The sequence below is a fragment of the Pneumocystis jirovecii genome (genome assembly GCF_001477535.1).
Source record: "Pneumocystis jirovecii RU7 chromosome Unknown supercont1.2, whole genome shotgun sequence".
Classification (NCBI taxonomy): domain Eukaryota; kingdom Fungi; phylum Ascomycota; class Pneumocystomycetes; order Pneumocystales; family Pneumocystaceae; genus Pneumocystis; species Pneumocystis jirovecii.
This window is the reverse complement of record NW_017264776.1, coordinates 396,500-412,660: the sequence shown is the minus strand read 5'-3', so window position 1 is coordinate 412,660 and position 16,161 is coordinate 396,500. Positions and strand designations below refer to the sequence as shown.

The following is a 16,161-nucleotide window of genomic DNA, read 5'->3' as shown; positions in this document are numbered from 1 at the left end:
AACAACAACACACTAGAATTCTTGAAGAATTTAACATATACAACAACATTAGCTAAAACATAAAGCTTTCCAGACATTTTTAACTTTTCAAGTATCATTCAAATTATATATATACTAATCTAGACAATTATTTTTAATCTATAACACTTTATATATATTTATCTATATTATTAGTTTTTTCTATTCATTTTATTTCTGATTTCACCCATATTTATCATCATTCTTATTTACCATTCATTTGCTACTAAGTTAACACTGCTAAGTCTGCTTAGAATAGTGAATATCGACGATCAATACTCAATAAATTTAATAAACGACAAAAAATTAATTTTGAATTAGAATGCCTTTGTAAACTCTAAAAATGAATTCAGTATTAAACTTATCTCAAGAAGAACCATCAGAACTTTCTTTTCCGCATTTTTTAGGCGTTGAAGAAGCTAAAGAACGGAATTTACAATCATATACATCTCGAGAAAAAATGTAATTTAAGGAGGATTTTAAGCAACAATTGACATTTAAAGGAACTCACATTCTGCTCTTAAAACACAATTTTTAAAGAAAAAAGAAGGAGAATCTCTTTTACGCCGAGATATTCAATATATGTTTTTGGATTTGGTTGTAAATAATGATCAGGAGGTTTTTACATTGCCTCAAGGAGCAACACATAAGAAGGTTACATTTGGGGAGCTTTATGTGACATATGTACGAAGATCACCTAAGACGTCGAAGGTTTTGAGGGAAAAATTAGAAAATGACAAGACATTGGCGGTGGCACTGGTTATGGTAGCATTGTTGGTGAATATTGGCAGAATTAACACGACTCTTGTATGTAAGTGACACTTTTTTTAGATTGGTATGATATTGTATTTTTTAACTGATTCAGTCACACATACTCAGACAAGAACATATAATCCGATTCCTTCACTTCAAGCGTATTCAAATGATAAGGTCAAAGTACTGCAGGATGCACCAAGACTTAAAGGGATTCTTAAATTTTATAGTGAAGATTTGCCAGAACATTTAGCGTGGCAGTCATTGCTTGATGCACAAAAGTCTCAGCTTCGTCCATCAACAAACCCTATTAATCTTATTTTTATTTTTGTTTTATGTTCTACAAGGATATCGAGTTTACATTTTAATTCTTCAATTGATTTTATTGACTTGTTCACTAAAGCCTCATTTTCTAGTGAATCAAGAGCAAAAGCTTTTCTTTGGTTGTGCTGGCATTACTTAGAGACTGATGGTAGTGCAGAAGTAGCTACGAAGAATCCTTTCAGTAGTGGAAATAATGAAAATCCTCTGAATGCACCTAATTTAGATATTATAACAGAGGAAGATGCTGCACTAGAAAATATTGATACACCTATGGAATTAGAGTATGCAGCTAAAATGGCAGAAGAAAGAAAACGTTGAGAAAAAAAAAAATAATTATTTGTATTTTTTTAATCATATATTTTAGGATACCTTCAAGAAAATGAAAATTTAAAGAGCAATTCTCAAGATATTTCAAATATTCGAAGAAAAAATCGTCCAAAAGAGACAAATAAGAAAGAAGATGTTTTTTCTTCCCCTGAAATCTCTAAACCACCCCCAAGCGTTGAAAATCAAGATGAATGTTTCAATATTATGACAAAAGAAGATTTTCAAAAGAGTATATATAAACTAAGATATAATGATTATTCATGCATCATAGGGCAATTTAAACAACAGATAAAGACAAAAAAAAGGAAGGAACATGATCCTTTTTACAATTCAGGGGATGAGGAAGGAAATTATACATTACTTTCTGGTCAACAAGCCAATTCTAAGTCAAATATAGTAGAGCAAAAAAATCGAATAAAAAAAGTCTCTAAACAGCAATTTAAAAAGGGGAAAAAGAACTCAAATTATAAACAAAGAAAAGAAGGGGCTATTCAAAAAGGTTTTTTTTTTTCATTTTTTTTCATAATCTTATAATTAGAATGGAAAAGATACTCTTCTTTTTCTCCTTTAGAGGATTCTGACAAAGAAAGTGAAACAGAATACGATCAAAGTGAACATATAGTTGGTTTTTTAACTTCTCTTAATCGAGCATATCATAGAACATCAAAATCTATTAACCAGATGCGTATTTTTGCTGGAAAGAAACCTTTTAACTGGGAATTGCCTGATTCTAATCCAGAAAAAAAGCATGAACAAAAAAAGAAATTATCTTCTGTTCAGGACTCTCCAGTAGAACATCCTCAAGTAGGCGGTAAAACATTATCGAATCTTATACGAATGGGTTATTCTTTTTAATATAACTAACCGGTATATTACATTCATAAAAGTAATAGTTCAACTATGTTTTACTATAATATTTTTGTATTTTTTAACATTCTATGTTTTAGGTTTATAATTATTACTCAGTTTGTGACGTCTATCGACATTAGATATTATTCAACGACAATATATATGATTAATGGTCATTCATCATCAATACATACTTTCAAAGACTTAGATTTCCTTCGAATATCTTTATTAACATGGTATAAGTCTAATGCTCGTGAACTTCCATGGCGAAAACCTAGTGTTGCACCTCCGATCTCTGTATCTCAAGAAGAATATATTCATTCATTGCAACGTGCATATGAGGTGCTTGTTTCAGAGATGATGTTACAGCAAACCCAGGTTGTAACAGTTATTCCTTATTTTAATCGTTGGATGAAACGGTTTCCTACATGGGAAACATTGGCAATATCAAATCTTGAAGAAGTGCAAAGTCTTTGGGCAGGATTGGGATACTATTCACGTGCAAAACGTCTTAGAGAAGCTGCTATATATTTTGTGAAATTAAAACAGGAAAAGCAGCCCATTCCAATAGATGTTGAAAGTTGGGTCAAGAATATACCAGGATGTGGTGAATATACGGCAGGCGCTGTACTGTCAATAGCATGGAATATACGCTGTCCGGTTGTAGATGGAAATGTTATACGTGTATTGACACGTTTACGTGCTGTTGGTGCAGATTGCCATAAAGGTGAAGGTAAACGATGGGTTTGGGACTCTGCTAGTGAGATTGTTGATAATCAAGAACCCGGGGATTTTAATCAAGCATTGATGGAGTTAGGGGCTACAGTTTGTACTCCAGTTAATCCAAATTGTGAGATGTGTCCATTGAATAAAGATTGTTTGGCTTTGAAAGAAGCAAAAGCAGTCATATCAGGACGTAATATATTCCCTAATAATACCGTACAAAGTAAAATCGTTAGTTATGCATTTAGTGCTTTCAAATTGACTGTTATAGATTGCAAATTGTGTCCTATCGAAGAGTTTAAACAGTTTACTTCAATAAAAACATATATTTCTGGAAAATACCCTAAAAAAGCAGTAAAAAAGCCACAAAAAGTAAAAGGTAAAACGAAAAGATTGATTAAAGGACAGTTGTTTATGAATATTTTTTAGAAAACATTGTTTTTGTAATTATAAGAGAAAAAAATAAAATAAAGGAATATTATTTTGAAAAAAGACCTCCCAAAGGTCTACTTGCTGGACTATGGGATTTTAAAACATTATCGATAGAAGAATGTAATAATGATAATAAACAGGATATTGAGAAACATGTAAAAAACATGTTAGTTTCGGGTGAAATAATTGGTTTTCATATGAAAGGCGATACATTCCATCAATTTACACATATTAAACAAATTTCACATGTTTATCTTATTGAAGTGAGTGTTGAAGTGGAAATCTATGGAGAAGGCTGTTGGATGTCAGAAGATGTAATGAAAAATCAAAGTATACCTGAATTAACATGGAAAAATTTTAGACAGGCCATAAATAATGAAAAAAGGATATTAAATAAGAAAGTTAAAAGTGCCACTAAGCGGTTTAAAGTTGATAATAATGGGTTAAAACAAACGACTCTTTTTCTAAAATAATAATGAAAAGTTGGCATTTTGTTTATATATAGGTTGAGATTTTTTGAGCTTGATTATTCCAATTAAAGTTTTGTACAACGACATCCATATATATCTTGACTTTTGAAAATATTGATTTAATTAATCCTATTCGTTTATATTTATCATTTTGTGTAAGAATGATACGTGACCCGGGTCTTGAGCAATCTATAAATGTTTTAGAGAAGAATGAGCTAAGCTTTATCATGAAAAAAACCGTTTAATGAAATAGGAAGAACATTATCTCCCGCTGGTAGGGAAATAAAAAGTGAAAAAGGTATAAGCCAGACACAAATAGCAAAAAAAGAAGCAATCTGATTAAAAGTAAATCCCTCATAGTTTTTTTTCTTTGAATATGTAAAAGAATTTGTCAATAATGAGCTGAAATATAATCTAAAATGCCATATCCAGAATAAATGATTTAAAACTGTAAAAACTAGCAAATTGAGATGGTTCATATAAATAATATGTAAAAAATATACCTGAACCAATAATGAATTGTAAGGAATAAACTGAAATACAAGGAAATGACCGAAGATTTGATAAATATAATATATGTGACAAGATTGAAAACATAATTAAAAAAAAAGGAAATTTGTCAAGAATTAGAATAACTAAATGTAAGAAAATAACAAACTAGAAATGTAAGCCTAAAATCATGATTTTATACATATTTTTTTACATAAATCATTTTTCTTAGTAATTTTTTAGAAAATTCTGTATATTCTTCAATAAACTCTGATAGATAATAAAGTCCACATGCTAAGAACATATAAATTAGAATATAATATAATAATTATATCAAAATTTACCAATGCATACTGTTAAAAACAAAAATCCAGATATCAAACCAAGGTAAGACAAAAAAATTATTCCATACATATCTGACGATGATATAAGTCAATAATAGAAACGAAGATTAAAACGAAGATTAAATAAAAAATATTTGTATATAAGTGAAACAGAGTGTAATTAGATTTTAATATTTTATATAAATTGATTTTTTTTTTAAAAAAACATTTAAAAGATACTTTGAAATTATGCTTAATAAACTTTGAAAAAAATATACAAAATATATATAGAAACAAAGAAAACAAAAAAAATCTATTTTTAGAAAAAAAACTATATGTTTTCTAATATTTGTCCATTTTGAATTTTCCCCCAACCGATTAAACGCCAATGTTTTTCAATTCGTCTTGAAAGAGCTATTTTTTCATTGACTTCTGTACATGCAGGCGATGTTAAAACAAGTTTTGCTAAATCCTAATGATAGTTTGCATATTTCTTAAAAAATAAAAAAAAAAAATTACCCCCTTAACAGAAATAACTCGGCCTCCAGTAGATGTAGAGCCGATATTTACCATAAGTACTTCATTTTTAGCCAGTTTCTGCACTTTTGCTTGTTTTCTATCGACTGTTTTTACACCAAGCAAACGGCGAAGCAAGAAATAGTTAATCTCAATCGCAACAAAAACAGAAGGCAGTCGGCCTTTTAGACCAAGCACTTGTCCAACAAGACGATCACCACGACATAGTGTAGGGTCAACATGTGTTCCAACACCTGTTTTAAATCAATAGTTTTATCATCAGGGAAAAAATGGTACCAATCAAACCACCAGGAACAGCAAATTTTAAATCATTATGTTCAGCAAAAAGAGAAACAATTCGTGATAAAATAGGCTTACAATGAAACTTTCCTTCATTATCTTTTGTCACGATTCCTGGTCTAATTTCAATTTCATCTCCAACACGTAAAATGCCTGTCAAAATACCACCACCAGCAACACCACCTTTTAAATCATCTACTTCTGCTCCAGGCTTATTCACATCAAACGAACGAATTACAATAAGTCTTGGATCACTTGAATAATTCCGTATTGGAACAGGAATTCGTTTTACAATATATTCAAGAATCGCATCAATATTATATTTAAGCTGTGCAGAAATAGGAACCACAGGCGCGGAATCAGCAATTGTACCTAATATTTAGCATCAATAAATATCTTTTTAGATGAGTATTCAACCTCTAATGAACTTAAGGATACTATTATAATGTTCTTCTGCAGCTTCTTCCCTCATTAAATCTACCTTGTTCTGCAATATAATAATATGTTCAAGTTTCATAATTTCAATAGCTGCAAGATGTTCACTTGTTTGTGGCTGTGGGCAACTTTCATTCCCTGCAATCAAAAGCAGTGCTGCATCCATTACTGCTGCTCCATTTAACATTGTTGCCTATATTATATTGTTAATAAAAACATATGTATGAGTTTCAAATGAAACCATCAAAATATCATGTCCAGGGCAATCAACAAACGATACATGACGTATTAGATTCATTTTGCTCCCACAACCCGGCTGTTCACAAATAACATTTTCCTTGATTTCACTTCCATATGATTTATAGCACCCAGGACGTGGACATGATTCATTAGAACACTTGTAAATCTAAAGAAAAAACAATCAACAATTGTTCTGTATAGAAAAAAAGCCTCCTATACCTTTGCATTAGCATAACCAAGCTTAATTGTGATATTTCTTTCCAGTTCATTTTTGTATCTAAAAAATATCAACAGGTTATTTGTACATCAGAAAGCATAACCTGACTGTAGATACGCCTGAAATAGCCTTTACTACCGTAGACTACTCAGTTATTCCTTATTCAAAGCCTCTACAGATAAATTTTACCTTGCCGTGAGCAACATGTCCTGTACAATCAAAATAAGCCCCAAATTACATAAAAAAACATGTTTTGTAAGAAAAACTTCTTACCAATTGTTCCTATATTAATTGTAGCCTGTTTTTCTATTATAGACAGAGAAAAAGGATGAAGATTTAATGGATCAACAACAACTTCTTCAGACTGATCCAATGCCATTATTTTATTTAAAATTAATATCCATAGCAAATAGACAGTTAAAAATACGTATAAGTTAATTTAAGAATGTTAATATGTCTTCAGAAGATGTATTTATGGTTTGTATCTACACCAGCTTTATTAAAATTTTTAAGCGTATTTTTTTGTGCAAATAAGAATCTTGAATTAAATAGCTTTTATAAAAAAAATAAAAATACATAAAATATAACAGTTTTTCTTAGCAGAGGTTTTACTCATACATATCTTTTTTCTAACTGATATGCTTGCCTTGGGTAATGATAAATACGTAAAATGAATGAACAAACAATGACAATATATCTTTAGATGATGGTAGGAACAACACGATAAAGTACTGTATTATCCAGGGGGTCTAAAACCTGGTGGAGGCTGTGTTTGAGGGAATCCAGTCGGTGCAAATCCCTAACAGTGGTTAGTTATTAAAATATACGGATATCTATATAGATAGATATAGAGAGGAAACCTGAGGGGGCAGAGGCATGCCAGAAGCTGAAAACCCAGGAGGACGGAAGACAGGGGGAGCAGCCATCCCAGTGCCAACACCACGGACAGGACCAGTAAGTCCTATAGTGAAAAATAGTTGGTGATATAGAAAAAATGATAAAACTAACCTGCAGGTGCCATTGCAGGCGCAACGCCCACTGGAAGACCTCTTCCTATGAAATACATTAAAAATACTGTAGTATACGGAAGATATTTAAATAATACCTGCAGGATGACCCATACCGGGACCAGACTGAAGAGTAGTAAGCCGAGTCGATGAATCAGCTGGCGGCGGCCCTTCAATAGATAAGGAAACAATGAAGTCTCCACGGACAATTGCAAGACCAAGTGTGCGTCTTTCCTCGATTTCAGTTTCATCTTTGGCTGTTTTCGTTATTTTGCGTTTAATACAACGAAATTCCTCGCAGTCTGCCAAAACCATATTCATATGTTTGTCTGCATCTCTGTTAACCTTTTTACGCCTTTTGACGCACAAACACACCAAATGCAAGCATCTGACCCGTTAATTGCCGGGAATCTGCAAGAGTAACACGTAGACGATAATTGACCATATTGGTCTAGAAAATGCATCAGTAACCATTTTACACCATCGGAAAGCTCTTTATAATTTCAAGAAACAATAGTATCTCCAGAAAACCACTGTTTTACGGCTTATACATACCATTTTACTGCCTTTTACTGCTGTTGCCTAAAACATAGTTAAAATATGTTTTTTACAGAAAAAAAAACGAGAAAAAAGCAATTGCATAATAAATGGTACCATTTCAACTGTTTCTACTGATTCTACACAGGTTTCTTAGATAATTCTTCACTTTTTTCGTATTTTTTGCCAAAAATACCGTATTTTTAAAATACTTGTTTTAGCCCTCTAAATCCCAATTTATCAGCCGTTTTTTTTGGAAAATAACACTCATATACATATCCTTCTTTTAACCTCTGAAGAATACAATTTTTTGCTTTTCTTCTTTTCTTTTTCTTTATATATTATTTTTTGGTTTTTTTGTAGTTGGCTTTTCTTTAATTCCGAGGGTTCTACGCTGTCGATGGGGGACTGCACACATAACTATCGAACAGCTTGGTGCAGCATATATTACGCATATACACTGCTTAATTGCTGTTTAAAAGCAATTTTACACTGCATATATTAGCTGGAACTGGGATTTGAGTGTATTTGCGTGTCCATTGGTGTTTTTTTTTCTACATAGAGACATCAGGAAGGAAACATCCTGCAACTACTCGCAGCAGTGATCCAATACAGCATATCTGCGTAAAAACAACAATATTTGAGATATTTTTTTTAAAATATTCTTTTTTGTACGTTTAAAGTACACATATTGCATATATATTGCATATATATTGCATATATACTATATATATCTGAAAAATACTTTATACACACTTTTGGGTACATACATTTTAGAAAATTGCTACACATCACTTGTTTTGACTGAGAATGAGCGGTCTTCCTATACGTTTTCAAGAACATTTCCAGGTAAGTCTTTATTTCAGTAGAAAATATTAATATTTTTAGCTAACAACATTTGGTATTCAAAAATCGTCAATTGGGTTTGCTACTTTAACATTACAGAGTGAAAAAGGAATATGGTGCGTTGTAGAGTGCATAGAAATATTGCTTATGGGGTTAGTGTTTGTGAATCAGTGGATGGACGACGGGAAGTTGTTATTATTGATCTAGCAAATCCATCGGCACTAATACGGCGACCGATTAGTGCAGAAGCAGCTATTCTTCATCCATCACAGCATATTATTGCACTACGTTCAGAGAAGCAGTTGCAGGTTTTTCATCTTGAGTTGAAAACAAAGTTAAAAGCACACATTATGGACGAAGATGTGCAATTTTGGCGATGGATTAATGATCAGGCGATTGGGCTAGTAACGGATACGGCTGTGTATCACTGGCCATTGCAGTCGGAGATGCAGCCGGTAAAAGTGTTTGAACGACATGCATCAATGGCAGATACACAAATTATTAATTATCATGTAAATAAAGAGGAAAAGTGGTCATTATTGGTGGGAATTGCATCAAGAGAAGGACGTGTAGTAGGAAGCATGCAATTATATTCAAAGGAACGAAATATTAGTCAATCTATTGAAGGACATGCAGCAGCGTTTGCTACTCTTAAAACAAACGAAGGGTCGTACGAATATAAGCTTTTTGTATTTGCAGTGAGGACAGGGACAGCTGCAAAGGTGATATAAATGTTGTTTATGAGTCTAGGCTGAGTAGAATAGCTTCATATTGTTGAGATTGACCACCAAGCGGGCAATCCAGCATTTCCGAAAAAAAACGTTGATATTTTCTTCCCTCCAGAGGCAGTAAATGATTTCCCAGTAGCAATACAGATATCGAAGAAGTATTCTGTTATTTATCTTATTACAAAGTATGGGTTTATTCATATATATGATCTTGAGACTGGAGTATGTATTTTTATGAATAGGATATCGAGTGATACAATTTTTGTTACAACAGAATATGAGAATGGTAATAGTATTTTAGGTGTTAATCGTAAAGGACAGGTTTTGAGTGTTTCCATTGATGAATCAAATATTATTTTTTATATTTTAAATAATTTGAATGATATATCTTTAGCTATTAAGATTGCTAGCCGTGCTTCCTTACCAGGAGCCCAAGATCTTTATAAGCAACAGTTTGATACCCTTTTTGCAATGGGAAATTATCAAGAAGCCGCAAAAATTGCTGCTAATTCTCCAATGGTATTTTATTTTTTTTACAAAAAATAATACTAATTATTAAGGGAGTTTTACGAACACCTCATACCATTGAACAGTTTAAACAAGTTTCTGTAGAATCAGGACAACTTCCACCAATTTTGCATTATTTCGGAATTCTTTTGGATAAAGGAACACTTAATACGTATGAAACATTAGAACTAGTTAAACCAGTTCTTGCACAGAACCGTGAAAATTTACTCGAAAAATGGATTCAAGAGGATAAATTGGAATATTCCGAAGCATTAGGAGATATCGTGCGGCCATATAACCCAAAAATAGCTTTAAATATTTATGTTAAAGGAAATGTTCCCCAAAAAGTAGTTCAATGTCTTATAGAAACTGGGCAGTTTGAAAAAATTATTTCATATATTAATAAAGTTGGATATTGTCCTGACTATGGGGATTTATTTCAACAAATAATTAGAATAAATGTTGAAAAAGGAGTAGAATTTGCTACTCAAATAGCAAATTCTAAAAATATTACTCTAACTGATATTGAGAAAATAACAGATATATTTTTATCTCGAAATATGATCCAGCAAACTACAGCATTTTTGTTAGATGCTTTAAAAGACAATAGACCTGAACATGGACATTTACAAACCCGCCTTTTGGAAACTAATCTTTTAAACGCACCTCAAGTTGCAGATGCTATTCTTGGTAATGAAATGTTTTCATACTATGATAAATCAATGATTGCGTCTCTTTGTGAAAAATCTGGACTTTATCAACGGGTATATATATATAACTTTTTGTAAAAATGTTCATTATATTTTTTAGGCATTAGAGCATTATAGTCAAATAGATGATATTAAAAGAGTGATAGTACATGTTCAAGCTATGAACCCAGAATGGTTTATGAATTATTTTAAAAATCTTGATTCTGAAATATCCTTTGAATGCTTTAAAGAATTGTTTAAAGTTAAACAAAATTTTCAAATTGTTCTTCAGATTGCCATCAAATATTCAGAAAAGCTTGGAGAATCTCGTATAATTGATCTTTTTGAGCAGTTTAATTTTGAAGAAGGGTTATATTATTATCTTGGAAGTATAATAAATACGACTGATTCTTCTGATGCTGTTTTTAAATATATACAAGCAGCGTGTCGTATTGGTCAATTGAAAGAAGTTGAGCGGATTTGTCGTGAAAATAATTATCTAAATCCTGAAAAAGTAAAAAACTTTCTTAAAGAAGAAAAGCTTTCTGATCAACTTCCTTTTATTATTATTTGTGATAGATTTGATTTCATTTACGATCTTGTTCTTTTTCTATATCAAAATCATCATTTCAAATCTATTGAGACCTATGTTCAAAAGGTAAATCCGTCACGTACACCAGCTGTCATCGGTGTATTACTTGATCTTGATTGTGAGGAACAATTTATTAAAAGTCTTTTATCTACTGTGTTAGATCAAATATCTATAGATGAGCTTATAGAAGAAGTAGAAAAACGAAATAGGTTGAAATTGCTACTTCCATTTTTAGAATCTATTTTTGAGAAAGGTAATCAAAATCCGTCAATATTTAATGTTCTTGCGAAAATTTATATTGATAATAATAATGATCCTAATAAGTTTCTTCAAGAAAATGATTTTTATGATACTCTTGTTATTGGGAAGTATTGCGAAAAAAGAGATCCATATTTAGCTTTTATTGCTTATCAAAAAGGTCAAAACGATTATGAATTAATTCATATAACGTCTGAAAATTCTATGTTTAAAGAACAAGCAAGATATTTACTTCGAAGAAAAAATGAAACATTATGGAATTATGTTTTAAGAAAAGATAATATTTATAGGCGGTTTCTTGTAGATCAAGTAATTATATTTATTACTATATTTTAATCTTACTAATATTATTAGGTTATTTCTATCGCTGTACCTGAGTCAAACAGTCCTGAAGAAGTTTCTGTTGTTGTTAAATCATTCATGAATGCTGAATTATCTTCAGAATTAATTGAGCTCCTTGAAAAGATAGTTTTGGAGCCTACAGTATTTAGTGATAATCAAAATCTTCAAAATTTACTTATCCTTACAGCTATTAAAGTAGATAAAACTCGTGTTATGGATTATATAAATAAGCTTAAAAATTACGATGTTAAAGATATTGCAGCAATTGTATTAGAAAATTGTTTATATGAAGAAGGTTTTGAGATTTATAAAAGACATAATAAGCACATTGAAGCATTAAATGTTCTTATTGAACATATTGTCAGTATTGACAGGGCAGCTGAATATGTAGAAAGCGTAGATACACCAGAATTATGGAGTAGGCTTGCAAAAGGCCAATTAGATGGATGTCGTATCAGGGATTCTATTAGTATATTTAATAATTTTTTAATTTTTTTTCTAATCAATATAGATTCATATATTAGAATATCTGATCCTAATAACTATCGTGAGGTTATAGAAGTTTCTTCAAAAGCGAATAAATATTCCGATTTAATTCGATACTTAGAAATGGCTCGTCAAACTATTAGAGAAACAACTATTGACAGCGAGTTACTTTTTGCTTATGCTTATACAAATCGTATTCATGCAGTAGAATCTATGTTACAAGGACCTAATATTGCTGATGTAAATATTTTATTAGTTCCGATCATTATTTTTGCTAATATTTATAGGTTTTAAGTGTTGGAAATCGATGCTATGAGCAGAAATATTATCAAGCTGCAAAGCTTATGTTTACTAGCATTTCAAATTGGGCAAAATTAGCTTCAACATTAGTATATTTAAATGAGTATCAAAGTGCTATAGATTGTGCTAGAAAAGCCAATAGTATAAAGTAATAAGTGATATATTAATTAGAAATATAATTAATCTTTAATAGAGTATGGAAGCAAGTTAACGATGCATGTATTGAACAAAAAGAATTTAGACTTGCACAAATATGTGGTTTGAATTTGATTGTTCATACTGATGAAATACATGATGTTATTGCTAAATATGAATGCAATGGATATTTTGATGAACTTATTTCACTTTTGGAAGTTGGATTGAGTTTAGAAAGAGCTACAAGAAGCTTATTTACTGAGTTGGCAATTCTTTATGTAAAATATCGTCCAGATTCTGTTATGGAGCACTTAAAGTTATTTTGGAGTCGCCTTCATATTCCGAAAGTTGTAAAGGTCTGTGAAGAAGCTCACCTTTGGTCTGAGACTGCATTCCTTTTTATACATTATGATGAATATGGTAAGATTTTTTTTCAATTGTAATAATAGTAATGATTTTTAGATAATGCTGCTCTTATTATGATAGAGTATTCACAAGCATGGGATCACAATTCATTTAAAGATGTTTTGGTATTAATTTAGGATATTTTTAAGATTATTTTAATAATTTTAGATAAAAGTCTCTAATACTGAAATAATTTATAAAGCTTTGGACTTTTATTACCAACAACAACCATTACTTCTTACAGATTTGCTTTCAATAGTTATTTCACGTGTTGATCATTCTAGAGTTGTTAAAATGTTTGAAAAATTGGATTCTATCCCATTAATAATGAATTATCTTAAAGCCGTACAGCCTAAAAATATTGAGGCGGTAAATGTTGCGATTAATAATGTGTTTATTGAAGAAGAAGATTATAAATTATTAAAGAATTCTATAGACAATTATGACAACTTTAATCCTATAAAGTTAGCAAAGCATTTAGAAAAACATGATCTTATGGAGTTTAGAAGAATTGCAGCTTACTTGTACAGGGTAATTATTTTTTCTTAATAAGTTGTATATTCACTTTTTTAGAAAAACAAAAAATGGAAACATTCTATAGATTTGTCAATTGTTGATAAATTTTATTCTGATGCAATTGAAACAGCAAGTCATAGTAGAGAAATTGATGTTGTAAAGGATTTATTAAAATACTTTCAAGATATTGGTGCAAATGTTTTTTTTCTTTCTTTTTAAATTAACGTTTTAATGTTTTAAAGGATTGTTTTGTTGCTATGCTTTATGCCGGCTACGATCTTCTGCCTGTTGATTATGTAATGGATCTTACATGGAGAGGTGGTTTTATGGATGTTACAATGCCTTTTTTTATCAATTTTATATATCAGCAAGATCAAAAGGTAAATTTCAACAAATTCACTACATCTACATTATTTATTATATATACTAGATTAAACGGCTAGAAAAAATTATCGAGAAGTATGAGCTCAGCAATTCTACCAATGATAAACCAGAGCTATCAAATCTCACTGCAGGGCTTTCCAATCGTCTTATTCTTGATGCTTCTGCTTCTGAATATCATAATCGCACCTTGTCCCAATCTCCTGATTTCGGGGGATTTCAGATGAACAGTTTTATACATTAGTTATTAATAATTTTAATATAGAAATTAAAATATTCTAGTCTTTAAAATCATAATACTAAAGTAATCTATTTCTGTATATTTTTTCATACAAATAGATCTCTAAAACCATTAAATTATCTACGATTGCCTTTATTTTTTCTAAGTTAAAAATAAATTTAAGTCACATATTCTCGATATCGAGATTTACAACAGTCAAAATAATTTTTGTCAAGATGACACAAGAAAAATCATTAAATCCTATGAGAGAAATCAAAATTCAAAAACTTGTTTTAAATATTTCAGTTGGAGAATCAGGTAGGTTTTTTTTTTGGAAAAAATCCGGTAAATTTAGCTGAATATTTAGGTGATCGGTTAACAAGAGCAGCCAAGGTTCTGGAGCAGCTTTCTGGGCAAACACCTGTATATTCAAAGGCACGTTATACTAGTAAGAAGTCTTTTAAGTCATTATATCACTTTTTAAGTAGCAAAATAGTCCGTGCTTTTGGTATTAGACGAAATGAAAAAATTTCAGTATATGTCACTATTAGAGGCACTAAAGTATGTGGATTGTGTTTTAGAAAGCTTATACACGAGGTTTTTAATGTATATAAATAGGCAGAAGAGATTCTTGAACGTGGTTTGAAAGTGAAAGAATATGAATTAAAAAAATCGAATTTTAGTAATACGGGCAATTTCGGGTTTGGTATTCAAGAACATATTGATTTGAATATCAAATATGATCCTTCTATTGGTATTTTTGGAATGGTGGATATAGTGATATTTTTATTTTAAAATGACTTTAAAATAGGATTTTTATGTTGTTTTGGGTCGTCCTGGATCTCGAGTTTCAAAACGCAAGCGATGTCGTTCTTCTATTGGATCAAATCACAAAGTTACAAAGGAAGATGCTATTCGGTGGTTTAAAAACAGATATGATGCAATAGTTTTGAACCGTTAAAGTTTTTCACTATTATTTGCAAATTTTTCTATATTTCTTGATTCTAATAAATACTCTTTTAAAAGTAAGAGATATCAGTATATTATTTATATGTTTTCCGTATTTTTTATACTTTTTATATTTTTTATCTTTCTAATTACCTGTTATTGCCTTGTGTATTTTAAGATTGTTAAGTGAACTAATTTAAATACTCGTTGAGAATAATCAGAATGCTCTTTGATATAGAATTATCTTCAAAGATATTGTTTTTAAGAGTATTTTTTAATTTTTTAGAAAAAATGGTGAATTCTAAATTTTCTATTATATAAAGGTATATTTAATGTTTATTCTATAAAATTCTAAAAATTGGTATTTAAAGTATTTTTCATATAAAAAATCTTTATAAATATTAAAAAGTTTCTTTTCTATATGATTTAATATATTGCAAGATTTATATCGATTTTTATGAATAAAAGATATATATTAATATAAAAATATAATAATATATCATTTTTCATAAAAAATTATTTATTTTAATAATTTACATTTAATCTTTTTTCATTTAAAAACTAAATAAAGCTTTATTAAATCTAAATAAAACAAATATTAAATAAAGATGTTGTATTTTGTATACATTTTTTAGTAGACAATATCAGTTATCACAGGCGTATTTTCTTAATTAAAATAATCAATATTAAAATAATGAAGTATTTATAAATAAGTACATAAATAAGTATAAAACATTGAATCAAAATTTTATATTTAATATTTTCTATATAAAATCAATTTTTGGTTTTATAAAATTTAAAAAAAATTGTATTTAATGAAATAAACAAGTTAATATTTTTATATATTT

General features: G+C 29.9%; 7 protein-coding genes across 7 annotated transcripts; 4 read left to right on the top strand and 3 right to left on the bottom strand.

Moving 5' to 3' along the window:
• Positions 1 to 361: 361 nt before the first annotated feature.
• T551_00509 (uncharacterized protein) lies at positions 362 to 2,277 on the top strand (the record flags this gene model as incomplete). The annotated part of the gene is made up of 5 exons (XM_018372775.1): positions 362 to 480; positions 522 to 795; positions 850 to 1,408; positions 1,460 to 1,921; positions 1,961 to 2,277. 5 exons carry the CDS (start codon positions 362 to 364, stop codon positions 2,275 to 2,277), a joined length of 1,731 nt encoding a protein of 576 aa, XP_018231111.1.
• A 156-nt stretch (positions 2,278 to 2,433) lies between these two features.
• On the top strand, positions 2,434 to 3,899 carry T551_00508 (A/G-specific adenine glycosylase; the record flags this gene model as incomplete). The annotated part of the gene is made up of 2 exons (XM_018372774.1): positions 2,434 to 3,373; positions 3,424 to 3,899. The coding sequence occupies 2 exons, from the start codon at positions 2,434 to 2,436 to the stop codon at positions 3,897 to 3,899; spliced, it is 1,416 nt and encodes a 471-aa protein (XP_018231110.1).
• A 212-nt stretch (positions 3,900 to 4,111) lies between these two features.
• On the bottom strand, positions 4,112 to 4,799 carry T551_00507 (uncharacterized protein; the record flags this gene model as incomplete). The annotated part of the gene is made up of 4 exons (XM_018372773.1): positions 4,112 to 4,353; positions 4,400 to 4,553; positions 4,600 to 4,679; positions 4,730 to 4,799. 4 exons carry the CDS (start codon positions 4,797 to 4,799, stop codon positions 4,112 to 4,114), a joined length of 546 nt encoding a protein of 181 aa, XP_018231109.1.
• Positions 4,800 to 5,039: 240 nt separating this feature from the next.
• T551_00506 (eukaryotic translation initiation factor 2 subunit gamma) lies at positions 5,040 to 6,795 on the bottom strand (the record flags this gene model as incomplete). The annotated part of the gene is made up of 9 exons (XM_018372772.1): positions 5,040 to 5,180; positions 5,228 to 5,478; positions 5,522 to 5,896; positions 5,942 to 6,152; positions 6,201 to 6,365; positions 6,419 to 6,476; positions 6,520 to 6,560; positions 6,606 to 6,625; positions 6,690 to 6,795. 9 exons carry the CDS (start codon positions 6,793 to 6,795, stop codon positions 5,040 to 5,042), a joined length of 1,368 nt encoding a protein of 455 aa, XP_018231108.1.
• Positions 6,796 to 7,152: 357 nt separating this feature from the next.
• On the bottom strand, positions 7,153 to 7,981 carry T551_00505 (mRNA splicing protein SMB1; the record flags this gene model as incomplete). Its single annotated transcript, XM_018372771.1, has 6 exons — positions 7,153 to 7,215; positions 7,277 to 7,377; positions 7,425 to 7,469; positions 7,522 to 7,752; positions 7,799 to 7,874; positions 7,979 to 7,981. 6 exons carry the CDS (start codon positions 7,979 to 7,981, stop codon positions 7,153 to 7,155), a joined length of 519 nt encoding a protein of 172 aa, XP_018231107.1.
• Positions 7,982 to 8,770: 789 nt separating this feature from the next.
• Positions 8,771 to 14,389, top strand: T551_00504 (clathrin heavy chain; the record flags this gene model as incomplete). Its single annotated transcript, XM_018372770.1, has 15 exons — positions 8,771 to 8,809; positions 8,849 to 8,922; positions 8,964 to 9,528; positions 9,571 to 10,053; positions 10,095 to 10,805; positions 10,852 to 11,889; positions 11,935 to 12,391; positions 12,434 to 12,648; positions 12,696 to 12,856; positions 12,902 to 13,263; positions 13,306 to 13,373; positions 13,417 to 13,779; positions 13,822 to 13,962; positions 14,007 to 14,144; positions 14,195 to 14,389. 15 exons carry the CDS (start codon positions 8,771 to 8,773, stop codon positions 14,387 to 14,389), a joined length of 5,010 nt encoding a protein of 1,669 aa, XP_018231106.1.
• Positions 14,390 to 14,601: 212 nt separating this feature from the next.
• Positions 14,602 to 15,326, top strand: T551_00503 (60S ribosomal protein L11; the record flags this gene model as incomplete). The annotated part of the gene is made up of 5 exons (XM_018372769.1): positions 14,602 to 14,683; positions 14,733 to 14,813; positions 14,862 to 14,926; positions 14,984 to 15,133; positions 15,177 to 15,326. The coding sequence occupies 5 exons, from the start codon at positions 14,602 to 14,604 to the stop codon at positions 15,324 to 15,326; spliced, it is 528 nt and encodes a 175-aa protein (XP_018231105.1).
• Between the last annotated feature and the right edge of the window lie 835 nt (positions 15,327 to 16,161).